General features: G+C 34.0%; 6 protein-coding genes across 9 annotated transcripts; 3 read left to right on the forward strand and 3 right to left on the reverse strand.

The window, feature by feature from the left end:
* Window positions 1-467: 467 nt before the first annotated feature.
* LOC121123946 (uncharacterized) lies at window positions 468-7,172 on the forward strand. Of its 3 annotated transcripts, XM_071891183.1 has the most exons (4): window positions 468-559; window positions 3,712-4,074; window positions 4,148-4,570; window positions 4,625-7,172. In XM_071891183.1, the coding sequence occupies exons 3-4, from the start codon at window positions 4,225-4,227 to the stop codon at window positions 6,352-6,354; spliced, it is 2,076 nt and encodes a 691-aa protein (XP_071747284.1). In that variant the 5' UTR covers window positions 468-559; window positions 3,712-4,074; window positions 4,148-4,224; the 3' UTR covers window positions 6,355-7,172. The 3 variants fall into 3 exon arrangements, with proteins under 3 accessions (XP_071747284.1, XP_040574955.1, XP_040574954.1); XM_040719021.2 differs by lacking the exon at window positions 468-559 and having other exon boundaries at window positions 3,583-4,074; XM_040719020.2 differs by lacking the exon at window positions 468-559 and having other exon boundaries at window positions 3,702-4,074; window positions 4,148-7,172.
* Window positions 7,173-8,639: 1,467 nt separating this feature from the next.
* LOC121124054 (uridine diphosphate glucose pyrophosphatase NUDT14) lies at window positions 8,640-12,047 on the reverse strand. 2 transcript variants are annotated; one of them, XM_040719165.2, is made up of 2 exons: window positions 11,717-12,047; window positions 8,640-11,096 (listed from the first exon to the last, which is right to left on the reverse strand). In XM_040719165.2, exons 1-2 carry the CDS (start codon window positions 11,939-11,941, stop codon window positions 10,707-10,709), a joined length of 615 nt encoding a protein of 204 aa, XP_040575099.1. In that variant the 5' UTR covers window positions 11,942-12,047; the 3' UTR covers window positions 8,640-10,706. The 2 variants fall into 2 exon arrangements, with proteins under 2 accessions (XP_040575099.1, XP_040575098.1); XM_040719164.2 differs by lacking the exon at window positions 8,640-11,096 and adding an exon at window positions 11,119-11,622 and having other exon boundaries at window positions 11,717-12,041.
* A 1,410-nt stretch (window positions 12,048-13,457) lies between these two features.
* On the forward strand, window positions 13,458-14,409 carry SmB (small ribonucleoprotein particle protein SmB). The gene is made up of 2 exons (XM_040719167.2): window positions 13,458-13,985; window positions 14,052-14,409. The coding sequence occupies exons 1-2, from the start codon at window positions 13,602-13,604 to the stop codon at window positions 14,217-14,219; spliced, it is 552 nt and encodes a 183-aa protein (XP_040575101.1). The 5' UTR covers window positions 13,458-13,601; the 3' UTR covers window positions 14,220-14,409.
* A 1,163-nt stretch (window positions 14,410-15,572) lies between these two features.
* On the forward strand, window positions 15,573-17,816 carry Bet3 (blocked early in transport 3). The gene is made up of 2 exons (XM_040719079.2): window positions 15,573-17,359; window positions 17,426-17,816. Exons 1-2 carry the CDS (start codon window positions 17,091-17,093, stop codon window positions 17,697-17,699), a joined length of 543 nt encoding a protein of 180 aa, XP_040575013.1. The 5' UTR covers window positions 15,573-17,090; the 3' UTR covers window positions 17,700-17,816.
* Window positions 17,736-18,810, reverse strand: LOC121123992 (protein-lysine N-methyltransferase EEF2KMT). Its single transcript, XM_040719081.2, has one exon. The coding sequence runs from the start codon at window positions 18,791-18,793 to the stop codon at window positions 17,822-17,824; it is 972 nt and encodes a 323-aa protein (XP_040575015.2). The 5' UTR covers window positions 18,794-18,810; the 3' UTR covers window positions 17,736-17,821.
* Window positions 18,811-19,542: 732 nt separating this feature from the next.
* Window positions 19,543-20,070, reverse strand: RpS17 (ribosomal protein S17). Its single transcript, XM_040719080.2, has one exon. The coding sequence runs from the start codon at window positions 20,068-20,070 to the stop codon at window positions 19,648-19,650; it is 423 nt and encodes a 140-aa protein (XP_040575014.1). The 3' UTR covers window positions 19,543-19,647.
* Window positions 20,071-20,954: the final 884 nt, after the last annotated feature.

Below are 20,954 nucleotides of genomic sequence, written 5' to 3' on the forward strand. Positions count from 1 at the left end.
ATAGAACAACTTATTAATTTGTGAATTAATCAAAAAGAATAATAAATTATAAAATAGCCATGTCGTATCAAGTATTTTTGTTTTGGTGAGGTGACGCCGTGAGATCAGTCCGAATGGAAGATTTAGTCTGGATAGGTCTCATTTAAAATTATTTCTAGACCAATTCCATAAATGAATTGTTGAACATCAGCAAAATAGTATCATTATATGAAGTTAAATACCCGCATATCCCCCCATTCCACTTACACATATCTTGTCCCATCCACCTAGCCGTAGACCCCCAGCATGTGTTGCATGCATAGAGATAAAATACATAGCGTGTTAATGTGAATAAGTAGTTGAAGTTGTTAAAGAAGAAGAAATAGTTGGCCAAACATTGGAATTGTAGTAGTTATGTTAAAACATAGATGGCGCTTCAAATAATTCCATTTCTTTGACTTTAAGTGTTTATCCTACATATTTAGTATTAAAAAAATTTATGTGTGTGTGTGTAATGTACGTCCTGCTTAGAAACACAATGATAAAAAAGCATTTATTTCAAAAACAGAGACATATACACGTAAGTAGACAGTAATAAAAGTTGTTCAGAATTCGGAGTTACGTACATAGGGCTTTGTTTCATTATGATCATATCAGATTCCTAAGCTCTGGAGGTCAAGTTTGTTTTTTCGCTAATAAGTTGATTTTTTTAATAAACTAAGATCGATTCCTCTTGTCTCATAGTTTTTTTTAAGGTATGGTTTGTCGATTCGAAAATGCTCTAAAAATCCAAAATCCAAAAAATGAATTATTTTACTAACGGAAAAAGGGAGAACGTATAGTAAATATGAATTTTAAAAAAAGGAATTAGGTAAATGAAGGAAGAAGGGGATTAGCGAGTTAATATTAGTATGCATCTTCAATCTTTATTATGGTTGAAAAAGGAACATGGCAAGTTAGCAATGGCAATGACAATAAATAAATCCCAAGGTCAAACATTTGAAAAAATTGCTTTATATTTACCAAAATTAGTATTTTCACATGGTCAATTACATGTTGCATTTTCAAGATTGTCAAAAGGGGGGACACGTTTGATTATATTTGCGTCAAATGAACAGAAAACAGCAAAAAACGTCGTATACAAGGAGGTTTTACAATAGAAATTTACCTATCATATAATTATAGTAGATCGTTTTAGCTTAGAATTTTAATATAAATAAGCTAAATAATCAATAAAAATCTTTTTAATTTTTCATTGGCTATCTTTAAGATAGCGTTTTCGCACTAATTTAAATAAAATATTTTTATTTGTTTTTCAAAATATTAATGATGGATTTGGGAGATTATTTTGAAAAAATAATTATTGATTCTTAAATTGAATAAGGTTCGTGAGTATCCTCGTAACTTTGGTCCCTTGAATCTTCTCACAGTCACGTTTTCCCAAAAGATATAATTTTATGGTTATATAAAATTTTGAAATAGATTTAATTAGCCAACATGATCATTAATAGAATAAAGACCTAATTATTTTTAACAAAAATAGGTATTTTAACAATATAGAAGGTGCTTCAAAATATTTTTTCCCCTGTTGACAAAAAGAGAAATTGTTTATATCAGTTTCAAGATTGAAATAATATTTAATATTTATTTCTCAACAGCTTTGAAAGTATTTTATTTTTGAAATTTGTACACAAACACAAATGTTTCAACTATAATTTGACAAAATTTCATGAAGCTAACATTAACCATCGATGCGATATTGTATCCTGAAAAAACATACGATAGACTGAAAGAAGCGGGAAAAAGGAATTTATTGTTTCTTTCAAAAAATCCCAATTACTTTGACGCTGTCAAAAAAAAGAGAAGGAAATATTGACATTACGAAAAAAAAGAGAAAGGGTACCATCAAATAACATTAATTATTACCTTTAAATCTATTTTTTTTTTTTAATCGTTTAACATACTTAATAAAAAAGTTATATAAATTTTTCCCTGTGAAATGATGGATAACTTAAAAATATACCTATAATAAATATATAAATACTTTTGTAAATCTTGAGAATTATTTAGCAAGCCCATTTTTTTTTTTTTTTTGAATTAGTAATATGAAGAATGAATTTTCTTTTCCGAAGCAATTGTCATTATTATTTAATTCCTCCTGAGTAGCGAACATCCTTTCCGAAATAGATTCAATTATATTCAAAACCTGATTAAACATTAGTGTCTGCTCATAAAAGACAGAGTATAACTCTGAGGATTTGTCGCCCAATTCTGTGAGGTCACATATATAAAATATGCATAAATATGAGAATTCCTCAAACTTATCAAAAGATATCCTGAAGTTCCAATTTATGATTCTAAATCTTATCCATTTACAGAAAGACTTAAATAATTGATAAGATATTGTACCCTCCGTAGTTGTCTAAATCAAATTGATAGTTCCTACAATTTATTCCCATCCAATCATCACTTTAGACAGACTTGGATTGATTTGTGCGAATTAAAAAAGTTGCTTTAATCAAAGACATCAAAAATTTATGGCAAACGTTTTAATGATGATAATTTAACATATTCAAGTTTAAAAGAGCAATTGACTTGTCAAGAATCATTAAAAAGGAGGCTAAAACCTGATGATCATGTAATTTTTTTAGAAGATCTATTAAAAGTGATCGATTAGAATCTGCTCAAGGCTCTGTGATATATTCCAATACCAAATCGCCCACTATGGAAGAATCAAAACATCAAAGAGAATGGAATCTTATCCAAAGCTAGAATTCATGGAAGAACCGTAGACAATCATAGAGTTAACTGATGAACCAATGAAGGAAAAAAATGTTGAATCTACAATTAAAAAATCTATTTGTTCACCAAGGACTACTTCTCAAAAAAAAAAAATGTCTCTAAGTATCTTGGCTTGAATAATAATTTAATAGAGGGAATAATTGGTTTACTATTACGAACAGATTTTGGGCTTTTCCCCCTATTTCTTTTCATAGGAAAGGTTGCGTCATACACTAAAAGGTAAAATTCCTTTGATATCACTATCAGTTAGTTGTGGTGATAATTTTTTAATCCTCAAATTGACAATTATAATATGGTTAATATTAATTAGTAAGAGTCCTGATAGTTTAACTAGCAAGAAAAACAAGAAGAGTAGAAAATGGTTGACAATTCAATCTCTAAGTGCATTTTATGAGTGATATGACATATTTTATATCTCTATAATTTGTCAAATCATAAATAATAGTAATGAATCGGGTGGGAAAATATGACAAATGAATGATTATAATTTATAGAGAGAGGTAAAAATAGGTAAAACATTTCAAAAAACATATCACCCCATCCTCGTCTTACGTTAAAAACTTCCTAATTCTTCGTTATTCCGGACCCCCCCCCCCCTCCTCCAAAATAAATAAAATGGGCAGCTAGACCTAATTTACCTTAAACAAAATCAAGATGAAAGTCAAGCTCATTTCATCACTATTCATAATAAGACGCCATTTTGATGAGAGCGGGCGTGCTTTTCCTTGTTTTTTAATTGTATCATATCAAAAAATATAGGATGGAAGGTATGAAGGGATTTTTGTACAAAAGTACATTTAAATGGGTAGAAATGTTGTACAAGTATTGTGAAGGAAGCACAAGACCGTTTGGTTGAGTTGTCTGTGCTTTATTTTTCCTTTTTTTTATTATTATTATTTACTATTATATTATATTGTGTTGATGTCGAAGGTATGCTGTAGCAGCATGCAGCAGCAGAGTATGAAGGTAAAAGAAGAAGAAGAGTAATAAGCTGAGAGAGAGAGAGAGAAAGAAAAGAAGAAGAAGAGAAGAATGAGTACTACTACTACTGCTAGCTAGATAGTAGATACTAAGAAGGAAAGAAAGAAAAGAGAGGATCCAACAAACGTAAGTGTAGCTGGAGTCCCCCGTTCTATTTGTCGTACTCACAATAACAATAATAAATATAACAAGAAGTTAGCCGGGCTTCAAGTTCAAGACGGATCTGATATTTGGAGTAAATTTCCCATAAATGAAGGCGATCATTGCACGGAATTTGATGAGGGATTGAAGTGAAACGTTTATTATTAAAAGGTGAGAGAAATTGACTTGTGCTTGACTCTCCGTCATTGGTCAAGGATTTATGTGAATCCTCCTCCATTTGCAGATTGAATCACTCATCCACATTCTTTGATCCCGCGACCCGGAAGAGAGTAAAGAAAGGACTCGAAGAGTGTTGAAGCTATGTCTAAAATGGGCAATTTTCGCGTGCCGAGCGGTAGCGGAGGTTCCCAGTCCGGAGGAGGGAATCCCAAGAAGAAGCGTCGAACGAGTACGAATACCTCAACCCCTGTGAGCAGCCACTCGATGTCCTCTGACATGGGCCCCCCTCCCCACATGATGGGCGATACGATGTTCGCCAACAATCCCTTTGATGACATTCCTCCCGGAATGGGCGGCCCCGGAGGAAACATGAACAATCCCATGAATTCCAATATGGGTCCCGGTGGAATGGGACCTGGTATGATGATGGGTCCACGAGGCCCAATGATGGCTCCTGGAATGATGGGACCTGGGGGTATGATGGGAGGTAAGGAAAGATATCTGAGTCCGTCTTCCCAATCTCATGTATTCTCTTTCGTAGGAGGAATGATGGGAGGTCCAGGGGGGCCCATGGGACCTGGAGGAATGATGGGACCAGATGGAATTATGATGGGTCCCAATGGGCCTATGTCTATGAATGGCCCTAATGGGCCTATGATGCACAATGGGCCTATGGGTCCTGGAGGAATGGGACCAGGGAGTATGGGTCCTGGAGGTATGGGACCTGGTGGTCCAGGAGGAATGGGGCCTGGGGGACCTAGTGGAATGGGACCTGGAGGTCCAGGCGGAATGGGACACGGAGGCATGGGGCCGGGAGGTCCAGGCGGAATGGGGCCGGGAGGACCTGGTGGTATGGGTCCAGGAGGACCTGGAGGTATGGGACCAGGAGGACCTGGTGGTATGGGACCAGGAGGACCTGGAGGAATGGGACCAGGAGGACCTGGTGGAATGGGTCCAGGAGGTATGGGTCATGGTGGTATGGGACCTGGAGGTCCAGGAGGAATGGGACATGGAGGTCCTGGTGGTATGGGACATGGAGGGATGGGACATGGAGGACTCGGCGGTATGGGACCTGGAGGCCCCGGTGGCATGGGGCCAGGAGGTCCCGGAGGCATGGGGCCAGGAGGTCCCGGAGGCATGGGCCCTGGTGGTATGAATCAGGGTGGGATTAATCATGGAAATATGGGTCCTGGAGGATCAGGTCCAATGGGACCTGGAGGAATCGGTATTGGTCCTGGAAGTCAAGGAGGAATGGGGCCTGGAGGAATGGGTCAAGGAAATATGAATTCTAACATGGGTCCTAACGGTCCTGGAAATGGAATGATGATGAACGGTCCAATGGGTCCTAATGGTCCTATGGGTCCACCTATGAGTATATCAGGTCCTATGGGATCAAGTGGTCAAATGCATAGTCCCATGGGTGTTAGCGGTCCAATGCATAGTCCCATGGGTGTTAGCGGTCCTATGCATAGTCCTATGGGTGCTAGTGGTCCAATGCATAGTCCCATGGGTCCAAATGGACCAATGCATAGTCCTATGGGTCATAGTATGCACTCACCAATGCCTCCATCTAGTACTCCCGGTATGACTATAAGTACTGGTCCAGGATCAGGCAGTCCTCATGGATCTCATCACGGAAGTGGCCCTCATACACCTCTTGGTCCCAGTAGCGGCGGTGGAAACAACGGTCCCATAGGAGTCAATCTAGGCCCACATAGTGGAGGTAACCCAGTTTGTAACAGCGGTCCAAACGGAAATAACTCGAGTAATAATGGACCAAATGGCCTCAATAGCAACAGTAACAGTAATCCTCCAAGTAACAGCAGTAATCACAACGTACCAATGGGACCGTCCTCTCACCCAGGAGTTAACATTCCTATGGGTCCTTCCTCAAATCCTGGTATGGGTGGAGGTCCTCCCCCTGGGCCTCCATCTCATGGAGGTCCCCCTTCGCACGGCGTTCCCAACTCATCACCCAGTCCCCTTTCCATGTCTAATGATATTCTTTATCCACCAGGACAACCCATGGTCTTTAATCCTCAGAATCCTAATGCTCCTCCTATCTATCCCTGCGGTATCTGTCGAAAGGAGGTACATGACAACGATCAAGCCATTTTATGTGAGTCCGGTTGTAACTACTGGTTTCATCGGGTGTGCACAGGACTTACAGAAAGGGCCTTTCTATACCTTACAAAAGAAATTTATGCTGAATGGGTATGTGATACTTGTTTTCAAACTAAGGAGGTTCCTCTCGTTAAATTTAAACCTTGAGAGAGACGGAATGAGGAATAAGATTTAAAAGAAACGCTAAATCATTTACCTTGATTTAGTTGTACCTACATGAGATGATGATGATAAAAAGAAGAGAACTCCGATACCGGACTCCTGTGTCTCTTTGTACTAATCATAGTGCTCACAGCAAAAGGATAAGGACAATTATGATCATTGACATTTATTTCACGGCATCAACCTGTTATCCATCATTGTTTTGTTTTTTTATAACTTATATATACATTCATATATAGATATATCCACACATAATTAAATATGCATGTTATGTTCTATTAAAGAGGCTACTTCTAATTAGTGCCAAAGAAAAGGTGCCCCTCTCTCTGTCTCTCACCCCTAAAAACATGCTCCACCTTTCCCATCTACATCGTTTCCATAGTCGATATGAAAACAAGCAAAAACAACAAAAAGAGACCCGTGAACGAAAAACATTTTACTCAACATAGCATAACATTTTACCGCCAATGATATTAATTATTATAAATAATAATGTTGTTATTAGTACCTAAGAATGAATTTATGAAATGCTTGATTTTGTTTGTTTCAAGAAAAAAAAATTGACTTCCTTTCATGAAAACATCTCTTCCCCCCCCCCCTGACTTACTATTCAATCTGAAATCATTTATCTCTCTTTCTTAATATTATTGTAGACACTCCAATTTACTATTATTTTTCAATAATGACGCATTATTATAATCAATTTTACGCATATCTAATGAAGAAATTAATTTCTTTGTCTGTCTGTTTATCGCAAATTGGTTTTTTTGTATGAGAATCTTGTAATAAAAAAACATGTTCAATTCTTCTATGAATTTCTATCAATTAATTATCCCCCAAGTTTTGTCGTTCTATATTTTTATTTCCTTCCATTTTTTATAATATAATTAAATATAAACCCCCTAATGTTATTGATATCAATATAATTGTACTTTAAAAGTCGAGGAAGACATCAATCCACTAAATACCAAATATGTTATCACATCTTTCGTTCTGTACAATTAACCGTCGTCATAATAAGAATATTTATTGTTATATGTTACAAGGGAAAAAACACTACAAAAATATTAAATAGGTACGTTATAAAATGGCATTAGGGTGTCCTTCCATGGGTTTTTTTTTCAGCTACACAAACGCAAGAGGTAGGAGCTTATAATCCATGATCAAAACTTGGAATTTAAACTTTTTATATAGAACAATATTTTACTGTAATATAGTCAAATCCTGATATAAGAAAGTCATCGTTAATCCTTTTCCTCCATTAATTATCATTCGAGAATTTTTTAACGTTGCTGTTTGTGAATGCACTTTATTTGAATCCTTATAACATCTAAGAAACTTCCCATCCAACAGAGAATTTTTTTATTAGATTAAAGAAATGAATATGAATCATGACAATGAGTTACACCTTGGTCATCTATTCTTGAGCTTAAGTGGTGTCACATTGGGTCCTAAATAATATTTCGGACCTATTGGAAAACGAGTAGTTAGTTGTCATAATGTAACTGTAGTGCCTTTTGTGCAGTGGCTAATAATTTGTCTAACTTCCTGAAGAAACAAAATGTGTTCTATGAATTAACTACTGATTTAAAAAAATGTATTTGATATGGTGACCCATTTCATCTGGTTATAAGATGTGTTAAACTGATAAGATGTCTATTAGAACTAGATTTTAATTTCGAGCAGAAATGCTAAATTTCGGACACAAAAATATGTTTAAATTCTAAGTTTTTGTCGTGGATTATTTATAGGCTTTACTCACCTTATTTTATTTTGATCTCCACACGAATTTTTAAATTTATGCCTCAGTTACTTTTTTTAGTCACCAGGATTACTGCAAAAGCTAAAGATCGATTCTGATAAAACTTGGTAGATTATATATGCTCACAGTAAGAAGTCAATCTAACATAATACGTTAATTAAAAATGCATAATTGACCATAACTTTGAAACATATTGAGTTACAGAACTCAAATTGGTGTCATTATTCAGGTTAAATGAAGACGTTTTATATAGAATTTTTTTTTTTTTTTTTTTTTTAAATGACGATAGCTCTACCGAGTGCCCATTTTATTTCCGTTTCGTATTATTAAATTTAATTAAAACAATACCTTTCAATGTTCATTTTTTAACATTTTAGATATACGTTTTACATATATTGGAAAATAATCCCCGATTTTAGTTTTTTTTACTAATTTCGTGATTTCTACAAAATTACATAAATTTATTACCTTTTGCGTTTTTGAGTCTCAAAAAAATAAATGGATCTCATTGGATTTTTATAACATAATTTGTTTTTATATTTTATCATCTCTATAAATAAAACCAACTATTCAATAAATATAAATAAAACTGATTAGATAATATAATATTATGTTTGTCTTAGAGGCTCTCCATAAAACTTGCCAATTTGACATCTCTCTCACTCAATCCCCCAACATCATGAGTGGAAAGGGTGACTTGAACCTTGTTGTACACATTAAACCATTCGGGATGATGGTTCATAGCATCTGCCTTGAGTGCAACTCGTGTCATGAATCCAAAGGCTTCGTTAAAGTCCTTAAATAGAAATTCCTTGTATATAGCATCCCGATTCTCCACCATTTTCCACGATTTTTTAGTCAAAAGAGGTTTAAGAAGAGAGTCACGTTCTTCAGAGGTTAGTTTTGACATATTCTTTTTTAAGTTTAAGGAACCAGTGCTATGAAAACCACAAAAGGGAATGAGATTCCAAGTTTTGGTTGTTTTACAAAAAGGTAGTAAAAAAAATCGTTGAATAGTTATCGGATGCATACCGCTCAAGTTTGATATTGTACGTGACAGAGCAGCTAGCTCCTACTTGATGTACTCTGGTTCGAACACATATCTATCACTATTTGGGTTTCTAATTTTAGAACCATAAATATGTATAAATAATATATTAGCTTCAATAACAATTACCAAGGAATATATTTTTATTACCTTTGTTAGAAATACCACCAAAAAATAAGAGGTATAGTTTATATTATGTGTACATATATATATATTTCTGTGTGAAAATCTCGTGATATTTTTTTTCTTTTATTTATTATCACCACAATGTTTCTAGCAATATGATCATTAATCTTTAAAAAATGATCTCACAAAGTAAAGTTATACATACGGAATGTAATATTCATTTGATTATATATTTTAATCCTAAGAATCCATAATATAGTCTTTGAATTAAAGTTTCAAAATCAGGGAAACTAAACGATTTGTTGAAGAAATAAGGTTTAATAATAATTAATTTAACAACTTGGTTTTTATTCAGGCATGGATCAGTGGGAAATACAAGCGTACAATCACCAGTTACTTTAATGTTGAAACTTGAAGCACTATTCTTCATATATTGATTTGATGATATATATATTTTTTAAATCATTCACCTTAATACTCATTCTAGGAACGACTCTAACAATTATATTATAAATAGGAATGGGTTACTACGCGTTGCTCGCTCCTAGGATGGAGAAATATATCTTTTATTTTTGTCAAAAATTACCAAATCGAAATTTAGGAAGAAAATTGTGAAAAACTTTTTTTGCACTTATTTAATAAAAAAAAAGTATTAATTAACTTTGTAAAAAAAACACAAACCTTGTATGGTTGTTTTTTGAGACGCCAGTCACTTTTATATTTATAATTCAATCCACTATTTAGTCTCATTGAGCTCCAAAAAAACATTTTTTGTGTTTTAGGAATAGAATAAGCCTCCCTTATATGACCCCTCTCCCGAAAATCGGCATAACCGTCTTAGCCTGGCCAAATTAAAAAGAACAAGCCATGCAAAGTGTCAGTTGCCTAAGCCCAACGATGTAGGCACCCATTAAGGACACACAAACTTTATTATACATATAATTATCAGTATATAATGTAACTCATTAATAAATAAAAGCGAGCTTTTTCAACGAATTATCGTTAAGTACTAATCCTTTAAAAGTATCACAACTACAAATTTTAATTAGAAAAAATTCATTGTCAAAATGAAAGAATTAGAAATTGATAGAATATCTTTGAAAGGCCATTAAGTCTCATAAATTAAATGAAGGTTCAAGCTATAGATAAAACTGTTGGGTACCTTAACTCATTACGGAAATTTGAATACTAAGCCTATAACGGACTCAAATATGTCATGAAATATTGGACTGTATATATATTATAAAGTAAAAAAGTATATATTGAGATTTTCTACTATTCTTGATTTTGTTCTAGATTATTTTTATGTTGACGTACCACATAATTCAACCTATTAATTATTTATTCATTAAATATATACTTGTTTTTTATCTAGAAAATTCTCAAATACATTTATATCAATCAATTGTCATTATTGAACTTATTGGCCATAAACCAATAGTAAGCAAAAGATACACTTAAGTCAACCGATTCCGGATCATCTAGACGGTCTTTCACTTCTTGGGGTGTTAATTCAATTACATCTATTAGCTCTCCTTCAGTTGCGCATCCTCCTCCTCTCGATATTTTATCATCATTTGTAACCTCTATATAAAAAAGAGTTCTCCATGTTCCAGAGTGTCCCACATTATCTAACCAAGTTGCTATTTTCTCCAAGGGTCCGTGAACCGCATGTCCAGTTTCTTCAAGGATCTCTTTTCTCATTGTTTCTTCCAGACTTAAAGACTCATCATCGACTATCCCTTCACAGAGCTCAAGAACAATCCCTTTTGTACCCTCAACAAAACCTTGCTTTAAAGTCAAAAGTTCTATATAAGAGACTCTACATTGTATAATTATTGTGATAGTTAATAGCTATAATTAAACAATATATATATATGTAATATAATAAAATCAAATGCTGAGGAGATCATTGCGGCATCTCTAAGGAATATTTGTTAGCCATGAACCAATAATATCCAAATAAGAGAATTGTAGTCGTACGCACAGGAGTCACTTTAGCAGATTCAATATAATCCTTAACTTCTGAAAGACTCATTTCGACAACGTCAATCATTTCGCCTTCGTCGGATCGCCCACCTCCTTTGGATACTCTGTCCTTCTCGGTTACTCTGCTATAAAATAAAGTAGTTGTGTTTCCTAAAAGACCCACCGAGTTGACCCAGGATCCAATTTTCTCTACATTAGACACCGAGAAGCCGGTTTCTTCTAGAATTTCTTTTTTAATCGTTTCTTCCGTACTCAAGGATTTATTATCCACAATTCCCATACAAATCTCAAGGACAATTCCTTCATCTCCTCCCACATTTTGATTAGGCTTAAGTTTTACAGTCAAATAAAAGTTAAAACAATTTTTAATTTAAATGAGGAATTCAATGTTATAGTCTGCTGAGATATCTCTTAGATAGTACCTTTGCTAATTGAGCTCGTCGGTAAACTGGGGGACGGAACTGTGATACAAATACTAATTTGTTGGAAGTAGCATTATAAATGATTGCCCCAACTGAATCATGACTGTCTACAAGGTCCCATACCTTTTCCACGCCATTTTGTTCATAGATCATTCGATGTGGGACGACAAAACGCGAGGATCCCTCTTTGAGAGGCTCCACACTCTTGATATGTACTTTATCCATGATATGAGATATTACTCTTAATAAAACAAATAATAGTTCTGTAAATTACATTTATAGATGTAAATATTTGTTGTGTATGAGTTTCGATGTCAGTAAGACTGTATGAGTTGCAACTTGTATATCTACATTGTACAAGTTGCAACTTCTCCCCCTTAAAATGCATTATTTAATTAAAAAATTGGTCATTCTAATTACCAACTATGCATTGATACTATCATTTCATTTTGATCTATTAAAATTATGGTTATTACGTATTTATGAGTAATATAACTGTGGGCACCTGAACTTTATAATGTGCTACAGAATACTTATATTAGGGTAATTTATATTAAAACAGTCAAAAATTATACCATTCATTTATTTGTCATTCATGAAGTATTTAATTATCGCATTATCCTCATCCCAAGTTCTGTAACTCCATCATTTAAAATTATTCATCTTATTTTTTGGTTGCTAAATGTACATCCTGCTTGTACAAGTTACAACTTGTACAAAATCTCAACTTGTACACAACATTATATAAATTCAATATGGACACCAAATTTCCAGTTAAAAACTCTAAACCTCATCTCTTTTCTTATTTTCATTTTTATATTCTGGAGTCTAACTTATATATTGCTATTATTTATGATATTTATTTATCAAATACTTATAGCTTAATTATATTAAAGCTAACTTATAATTCAATTATTATCGTTACAAAGAGATGAAAAAGTAAAACTGAATCTTTACTGAATTTGTACAATGATGTGATTTATTAAGTGCAAGGCCTTTTAAATGTTCGCCAGTAGCATTTCGTAAGTACCAGCTGAAGCATATTGAAATTTCCATTTCTTAAACTTTATAGTTATATGCTGTTTTCAAATTATTTAACTTCCTTCAAAAATATCATTCTTAATTAATTATTTATGTATATATTATATATATTCATACTGTAATTAAAACAAGGCAATAAGGATGTATATAGCCAAATATGACGTCATAGACTTTACACTTTGTTTTATATATTTATGTTGTGCACAAGTTGCAACTTGTATTATAAAACTGTACAAGTTGGGAAAAAAATGAGATAAATATTTCTAAATGAAGGATTTACAGTACTTGGGATGGGGATATTTCAATAATTGAATAGTCCATGGACGCTTGACATATTAATGATATAATTTTTGACTATTTCAATATAAAAGGATTATGTGGACATTACAAAGTTCAAACGACCAGAGTTATATTACTCATAAATAAATAATAACCATGTAATTTGAATAAATCTAAAAATATGAAAGAATCAATTAATAGGTGGTCATAAGAATGACCCATGTTGAAATTAATTAATGCATTTAAAGAGGAATAAGTTGGAACTTGTACACAATATATATATTATCATTTATCAGTTATGAGATATACAATTGATGTGACATCACGAGAGGACGTGAACTCCCTAGCCAGTAAATCTTAGATTTGTTATGGGCCGGGAAACTGCTTCTAGCTAGCTGCTAGAGAATATAAAATGAAGAAAGAAAAAGAAGCTTGAGTTGCCGAGTGCGGTTTGGATCAACTGCTCTACTCTACTATAAAGTATTAATTATTATATTAACATCGCTAGAGTTGTTTTTTTCTCAAGTTCTCATTTTCCCGGATATTTATTCCAATTATCTGAACCATGGTGGTGGGACGAAATAATAAAATGGTTCAGTTCCTGAACTATCGGATGCGGATCATCCTTCAGGACTCCCGAACCTTTATCGGTACTTTTAAGGCCTTTGATAAACACATGAACCTCATAATGGGAGACTGCGAAGAGTTTCGGAAATTGCGGCCCAAGAACGTGGCAAAGGGCTGTCCAGCTCCAGTAGAGCGAGAGGAGAAGCGTGTTTTGGGCCTCGTCCTTCTTCGTGGGGAAAATATTGTATCCATGACGGTGGAGGGACCTCCCCCGGCGGAAGAAGGAATGCCACGCGTTCCACTTCCCGGCGCGGGCCCCGGTATTGGACGAGCGGCGGGGAGAGGTATGATTCCACCTGGAGGACCCGGAGGACCTGCTCCTGTAAGTTGCATCCATCTCAACACCCCTTTCAACCATATTCATTCTTCTCTCTTCTTCTGTTTTTAGGGATTGGCTGGTCCAGTTCGCGGCGTTGGAGGTCCCAGCCCACAAATGATGGCTCCTGGAGGAATGGCAGTCAGTGCACCTCCACAAATGAGAGGCCCTCCTCCTGGACGAGGAGCTCCTCCGATGCCTCTCATAGGAAGAGGCGCAGGTGGTGTACCCAGATTCTAAGGGTCTCCTCTTCTCGGATCTCTATTCATTATCCTATATCGTATTCCCTTTTTCTTTTTTTTTGTCTCCTCCATTTTCTATGACACCCTCACAATCGTTTTTGAAAATGTGGTCATATTTATGTATATATACATGTAATGTAATACTTAACTTTGGAATTGGTTTATTGAATAAATCCTTAATATTCAAATATTAATCCTACTTTCATGGGTGGGTTGTATTGATGTTCGTTGATTAACAAGAATAGAGTGCAAACCCACACCACAAATCATTTCCATTAAAAAATAACGTATCATTTATTTTCTATACTATATTGAACATTTTTTCACCTTGTTTTATTTAAAATAGTTATTTAGTTCCTTTACAAAAGGGACACTAGTATGTGTTATGTATCTCATTTGAATTTGACCTATCAAAATTTAATGAGATCCTCACTGCTAATATAGATAATTTTTTTACAATGTTTACCAAAATCAATCCATAACTTTTCTCAAATTCTGCTTACAAACCGAGGTGGTTCTTTTTCATTTAAATGCATCATAGTAAGGAGTATCAGAACCCTTCAAGGCGGATATGTTTGTATCGTACTTACTTCAAATTATATATTCATATTGGTAATATATTTAATTAAAAAGAAATAACAACTTTCCGTTAAGCCATGAATACTCCACTAAAAGTGGCGGTCCGGCTAGATAATAAATAATTAGGGAATTTTGGATCCTTTCTTGTAGCTCGTCAACCCAAAAGGGAGCTAGAGGGATTTTTCTCAATATTAGTCTGGATCAAGGTTAATAGAAATACAGTCTGATGTATTGTAGCAACTGCTGGGAAAGACAGACGGATTTTACAAAACACGCAACCACTTATAGTCTATGACATTACTATTGCTAGAATTTTTCAATTTAATATGTCGTACCGACTGCTGCGAAAGAAAAATAGATTTAGTCAAAACACGCAACATCGGTCGTACACGCGTTATGGTATAACCTTGGTCTGGATGACCTACATTTGTATTTTTCGGCAAATACTCGTCAAGCTCTATCAATTAATTATTCTTGTTTACCCTTTGGAGGTGCCGCAAATAATGTTCAAAGTTGACAAAATTGATCGTCACAGTAAATGAAAGATTGACTGATTTTACGCCAAACTGAGTCTCTTAAAACAAAAGTTCATAACTAGGTATGTTTTTCTTTCCCAGCAGTCGGTACAATACATTAAATTGAAAATTCTAGCAATAGTAACTTCATTGACTATGAGTGGTTGCGTGTTTTGTCAAAATCTGCCTGTCTTGCCCAGCAGTCCCTACAATACATCAGCTTGAATATTTTAGCAAGACCGATTCCATGATAGTCTAACCTTGTATTTCTATTAACCGTATATAGTGCTCCCTGATGTATATTACGATACGAAACTAGATAATTTTACCTTCAACAATTTCGCCTTAAGACATTTTGCCTCAATGATATTTCGCCTAGATATATAATAAATGAGATGTATTCGTCGTTTTTGTTACTTTTGGTTCAAATTGATGTTTCCTTGGCATTTTTTAATCAAAATATGTCATGTGTATTGATATAAGACGCATTAAATGGTTATTTTCTGTTGGAAAAATGATGGAATCATTCCCCAAAATTTATACCAACAAAATATCACTATGTAATGAACTCGAACCAGAGACGAAGTAGGTAATAAAATTAGTAAAATAAAAATGATAAAAACGGCAACGATTTGCAACACATAATTGCTAATCACTTCTTTGTTAGTAATTATCAATAGATATGATGGATTATTCATACTAGGAAAGACTCATGAATGGACAATCCAGCATAATATGGGGCAAGAGTATAATTCTACCATTATTTCAACAGAAAACTAACATATAATGAATTTTATAGCAATAAATATTGCATGTTTTGATTTAAAATATTCAATGAGAACATCAATTAAAATTAAAATTATAAAATCACAACGTATAAACTTCATTTACGCAAAAATGTTTAATGCAAAATTACCAATCAAGATCAGATTTGTGTAAGAGCGAGACACACGGTATTATATACGAAATATCATTTTTGAAAAATTTAATATTTGAAATTTAATTTTCAAAAATTTAATGTTTTTTTGTATGAATAACTCTGGTTTTTTGATTTTTTTTTGTAAATAGCTATGGATTTAATATATGTTTGTCGAAAAAAAGAAAGAAATAATATTTCAAATTTAATTTTCGAAATTTTTCTAGAAAAAAACTAATTTTCTGTGAATATCTATAGATTTTTGATTTTTTTTCCAAATACTTTAATATTTGAAATTTTTTGTGAATAGCAATGGATTTATGAGCAAAAATTTAAAAACGCAAATCAGCTCAAAATGCACAAAAAAAATCAGAAAATTGACTTATTAATTAAAGCTAATTGCAAAACCGATAAGCAATATATGACGGTCTCAGTTCGACTTTGTCGGTTCCGGTTCTAAAACCGCTAGACCGATAAGGGAACAACATTGATAAGCATATACACTATTTATTACTTCAAGTATACTGTGTCCAATAATTATAGTTTATAAGAGTTTTGGAAAATACAAAACCACGTCTCGCTTTTTAGGACATAATTTATACACCTCTAATAGTATGTAATGTATATCCTTTCAAATTTTCTTTACTCGCAAATAAAAATCAACCTTATATGACGTCAGATAGTGACAAGTATATTGAAATAATTCTCGCAACCTTTTAAAATTAACTGTTACTGTGAAACTAAAGCCTGAATTAGAGGAGTAATTATCAATTTCTGTAATATAAACGATTTTGACACCTAATTGAAACGCATAAATATTCTATAAATACAACTAGTTATTAGCAATAAGTATTAAGGAATGTCTCGCGTGGGAGGACGTAGTTCAACAGATCCAAAGAAGGTTTCTGGTGAGCTTTTCAGCTTGACCTACGGATCCTTGGTGGCACAAATCCTTAAAGACTATGAGAATGTGGATGATGTGAACAAGCAGTTGGAGAAGATGGGATACAACATTGGGGTTCGTCTCATTGAAGACTTTTTAGCAAGAACGAACTCTGGGAAATGTCAGGATTTCAGAGAAGTCTCTGAGAAAGTTCAAAGCGCATTTAAAATGTTTCTCAACATCAGGTTTGTATCGTATCCATTAGAATATTAGTATTCTCTGGGTTATTAATTACTTCTTTATTTATTCAGTCCCACAGTTACTTCCTGGAGTGCCACTTCCGATGAATTTTCCCTCATTTTTGATACAAATCCATTGGCTGAATTCGTAGAGCTTCCAGATCATTGCTATAATCTACGCTATGCGAATATACTTGCCGGAGCCCTTCGAGGAGCTCTTGAAATGGTTCATATTGAAATTGCATGTTGGTTTATACAAGACACTCTCAAAGGAGATAACTTTACTGAGCTCAGAGTCAAATTCATTCGTAAAATAGAAGATACAATTCCTCCTGGAGACGATTGAAGGAATATTCAAATTATATCACTATTATTCTTAGGGTACCTATTTCACATTTATTTATGTTAAAACATGTATTAATATCATTATGTCTGTTAATAATATATTATGTAATTAATCAAGGATTATTATGATTTTACGTCCTTTAATCTTTCTATGTGATATATTCTGATGGGTAGATGAGGATCCCCATTGTTAACTCTGTAGTCTTTGTCCTGACATATTTCTACCACCTTCTTCGAAAGTCCTACTCTTTCTATCTCAGACTCGAATTCATTTAATGTGGCTTCATTTCTTTCCGTACAAGCTACATACGCCTCTCCTCCACTCATCATAAGAAATGAGAGTGTGTTGCAAAGATCCTTCAATACGGAGGGGTCAAATACAACATCTGATCCCACAACCAGATGAGGCTTTTCCATGGAAGGACTAGTAGACCAGTTTAATTCTTGGACCGTTGCAATATCTCCATTAATTGAAGAATTTAAACTTAAAATAGATAGAACTCTTGGATGGCAATCAGTTAGAATGACTGACTGAGGTAATTTGGTTTTTGCAAGACTAAGGCCCAAATACCCCGTTCCTGACCCTAGTTCCACCACATTTCTATCTATGAGAATAGAGTTGCCTTGAGCAATAATGTAGTCAGATAAAGCCAATGCAGCAGGCCAGGTTCTTAAACCCGTTGTTCCACTTGTAATTAAGTTTTGATCCTCAATAAGAGTTAGGTGATGATGAGAAAGATTTTCAGGCCAGTATGTTCTATACTCTCCATCCACTAAATCACTGCTTAGAATTAAGTCGTATAGCTCTGTAAGAACCTCAGCTCCATGATGAGACTCTTCTATCGCAAGGGCAAAGCCTTTGAGAAAGTTTATAGCTTTCATCTTAGGAATTGGATATTTCTTATAGATGGGAGAATTTATAGTCTGATCAAGAAATGCTCTTTGTAGAGAGAGGCTCTCCTCATAGCAACTTGGGATTTCAATAGAGGGATATTTCCACCAGCGGAAAAATGCACGAATCAGCTCCTTCTCCATCCCTTTCTTGATAAAAACCAACAGAGAACTAAAGGAAAAACAGATTACAACTTTAACCATGTACGATAAACACGTATACGCTACAAGTCTTAGTTTATTATAATGGAATTTAGTACATGACAATTGCGGAGAGTGGGAGAGGATATTTGAGTCATGGAGAATAATTATTATTCATGGCCTTTAACACACGCAATAGGTAAATAAAAATACATATCTTATATACAAGTTGCAATTTTTTCCTTCATAATATCCATTACTTAATTGCAACATCAGTCAATCTTATTACCAATTATATTACGTGGGTTGAGAGCCAAATTGTCATCTTTGCTTTACATATAATGAAGATAGGAAACGCGTTTATTAATATTGAATAATGGTACTATCCCTTTTTTACAATAAATTGTATCCAAGAAATTCATTTCGACTGTATGAATGTCTTTCTTTGCAAGTATTAACCTTAAATTTTATACCACGCGATAATGTAAGGTACAATAGTAATTTTTGAGGCCTTTATGAGTAATAACCATTCAATGCTTTTTTATATGAATTGAAAATAATTTTATAATGTTAAAAATGTTCCATAGAAGTTGAATTTTTCTCGAAAATGATATAAAAATGCAGTTTTTTAAAGTGTGGGATATGTGCAAGAAAAGGTATTCAAGTGTTAAAATCCATGAAACTATTAGTTATTGCATGATTCTCATCCAAAAAAAAAAAAAACACTCAGTCCTTGATTAAATGTTAATAATAATTTATCCTGTCAATTTGCAACTTGTACACAGGTAATATTCTAATAAAAAGCAATACACTTAAGTGTTTCTGACTCCTTGAGCCTGTATTTCAGGAAGAACTGAGACAAACAAAGGGTTATCAGGAATCATCATCAATCAAAAATTAAAGAGTTCATAAATGAATTAGGATCTGAAGTTGTTGTTATTGTTGGGAGCCCCACCGCCGCCACCGCCAGTACGAGTGGTGGAGAGTTGAACACCAGGGATGTTGTTAAAGTCCATGGCCTTCAACATGTCCTTCGTCTCAGAGTCGATGTCGATGATGTCTTGCACAAGAGCAGACACTTCAGGCACGTAGTTATCTCTGCGCTCTCTCTCCTCTTCTTGGAGCTTGATGGAGATGCCACGAACCGTGGATCTCTGAAGACGCTTCATGAGATGAGTGATGAAGCCTGCAATCTTGTTCCGGAGTGGCTTGCTCGGAATCATCGCCACTTCTTCGATGATACGCTTATTGGTGTGGAAGTCCAAGTTCAACTTGGTGTAGTACTTCTCGATGATGACCCGAGCGGCCTTTTTGATTGTTTTAGTACGAACACGACCCATTTTAATAGATATCCAGAGGGAAAATCAGTACCACTTCTCACGGAGGAGCACAAAAAGGAAAAGGAAGCGCATGGGTTGAACAACACAGCAGCTGAAATATTCCAGGGATCTTTATAGCCCAATTACACGGCCAACCTCGTATCTTCTTATATTATGAGACCCTCAAGGAAGAAACATCTTATTCATCCATCCATTATTATGGAGGTATAATTATATATTCGTATCTCTAATTAATAATCAGTATTATTTACATTGATTTAATGACAAACCAAGCGATTTTCATATATTGAATTATATCCTTAAAGATGTGAGCAATTCAAATCCCTAGAATAATTTTGATGATGGAATCGTGAGCCGAATTAGGGCCGCTGAAATAAATGAACATGGAACGATACACTTATTTTAATTGAAGTTTATCATAACCCTATATATAATCATAAAGCCTTCAATTGAAAATTAAACAGCTCATATCTTACTCATTTCTAAATTTCATTATATTTCATCTAAGTTTCAGCATTAAACAATTCAATGACATATAATTTACCCCACTTTTTATATTGAAATACATATCTTATTAACTCCGATATACACTTTAATGAAAATAAAATGGAGGGAATTCACAATTCAGTTAAACTTTTGAGGAAAAAATGCGGAGTCGAAGAACTTTTTGCATAAAACTGACTGTTCACTTCAGAAACATAAATTGTTAGCTTAGATATTGTAAAAATTCCTATTTTTTTAAAGAGTAAGATATGAAGCTGTAAAAGTTTCAATAAAAAGGATTTAATTTGTGAATATCTGTAGTTAAAATTTTGCATTTTCATCAAGTAGAATAAAAGACCTTGTTCATTTGACTGTTCCCTGGCCAAACATTTTCCATGTTG

The sequence above is a fragment of the Lepeophtheirus salmonis genome, chromosome 9 (genome assembly GCF_016086655.4).
Source record: "Lepeophtheirus salmonis chromosome 9, UVic_Lsal_1.4, whole genome shotgun sequence".
Taxonomy (NCBI): domain Eukaryota; kingdom Metazoa; phylum Arthropoda; class Copepoda; order Siphonostomatoida; family Caligidae; genus Lepeophtheirus; species Lepeophtheirus salmonis.

Coding starts and splice junctions, on each gene's coding strand:
- LOC121123992 (XM_040719081.2), bottom strand. CDS start 18,793: ATGGTTAAAGTTGTAATCTGTTTTTCCTTTAGTTCTCTGTTGGTTTTT.
- Bet3 (XM_040719079.2), top strand. CDS start 17,091: ATGTCTCGCGTGGGAGGACGTAGTTCAACAGATCCAAAGAAGGTTTCT. Junction 17,360..17,425: donor AAAATGTTTCTCAACATCAG/GTTTGTATCGTA, acceptor TTATTTATTCAG/TCCCACAGTTACTTCCTGGA.
- LOC121123946 (XM_040719020.2), top strand. CDS start 4,225: ATGTCTAAAATGGGCAATTTTCGCGTGCCGAGCGGTAGCGGAGGTTCC.
- LOC121124054 (XM_040719164.2), bottom strand. CDS start 11,941: ATGGATAAAGTACATATCAAGAGTGTGGAGCCTCTCAAAGAGGGATCC. Junction 11,623..11,716: donor GACGAGCTCAATTAGCAAAG/GTACTATCTAAG, acceptor GTAAAACTTAAG/CCTAATCAAAATGTGGGAGG.
- RpS17 (XM_040719080.2), bottom strand. CDS start 20,070: ATGGGTCGTGTTCGTACTAAAACAATCAAAAAGGCCGCTCGGGTCATC.
- SmB (XM_040719167.2), top strand. CDS start 13,602: ATGGTGGTGGGACGAAATAATAAAATGGTTCAGTTCCTGAACTATCGG. Junction 13,986..14,051: donor GACCCGGAGGACCTGCTCCT/GTAAGTTGCATC, acceptor TTCTGTTTTTAG/GGATTGGCTGGTCCAGTTCG.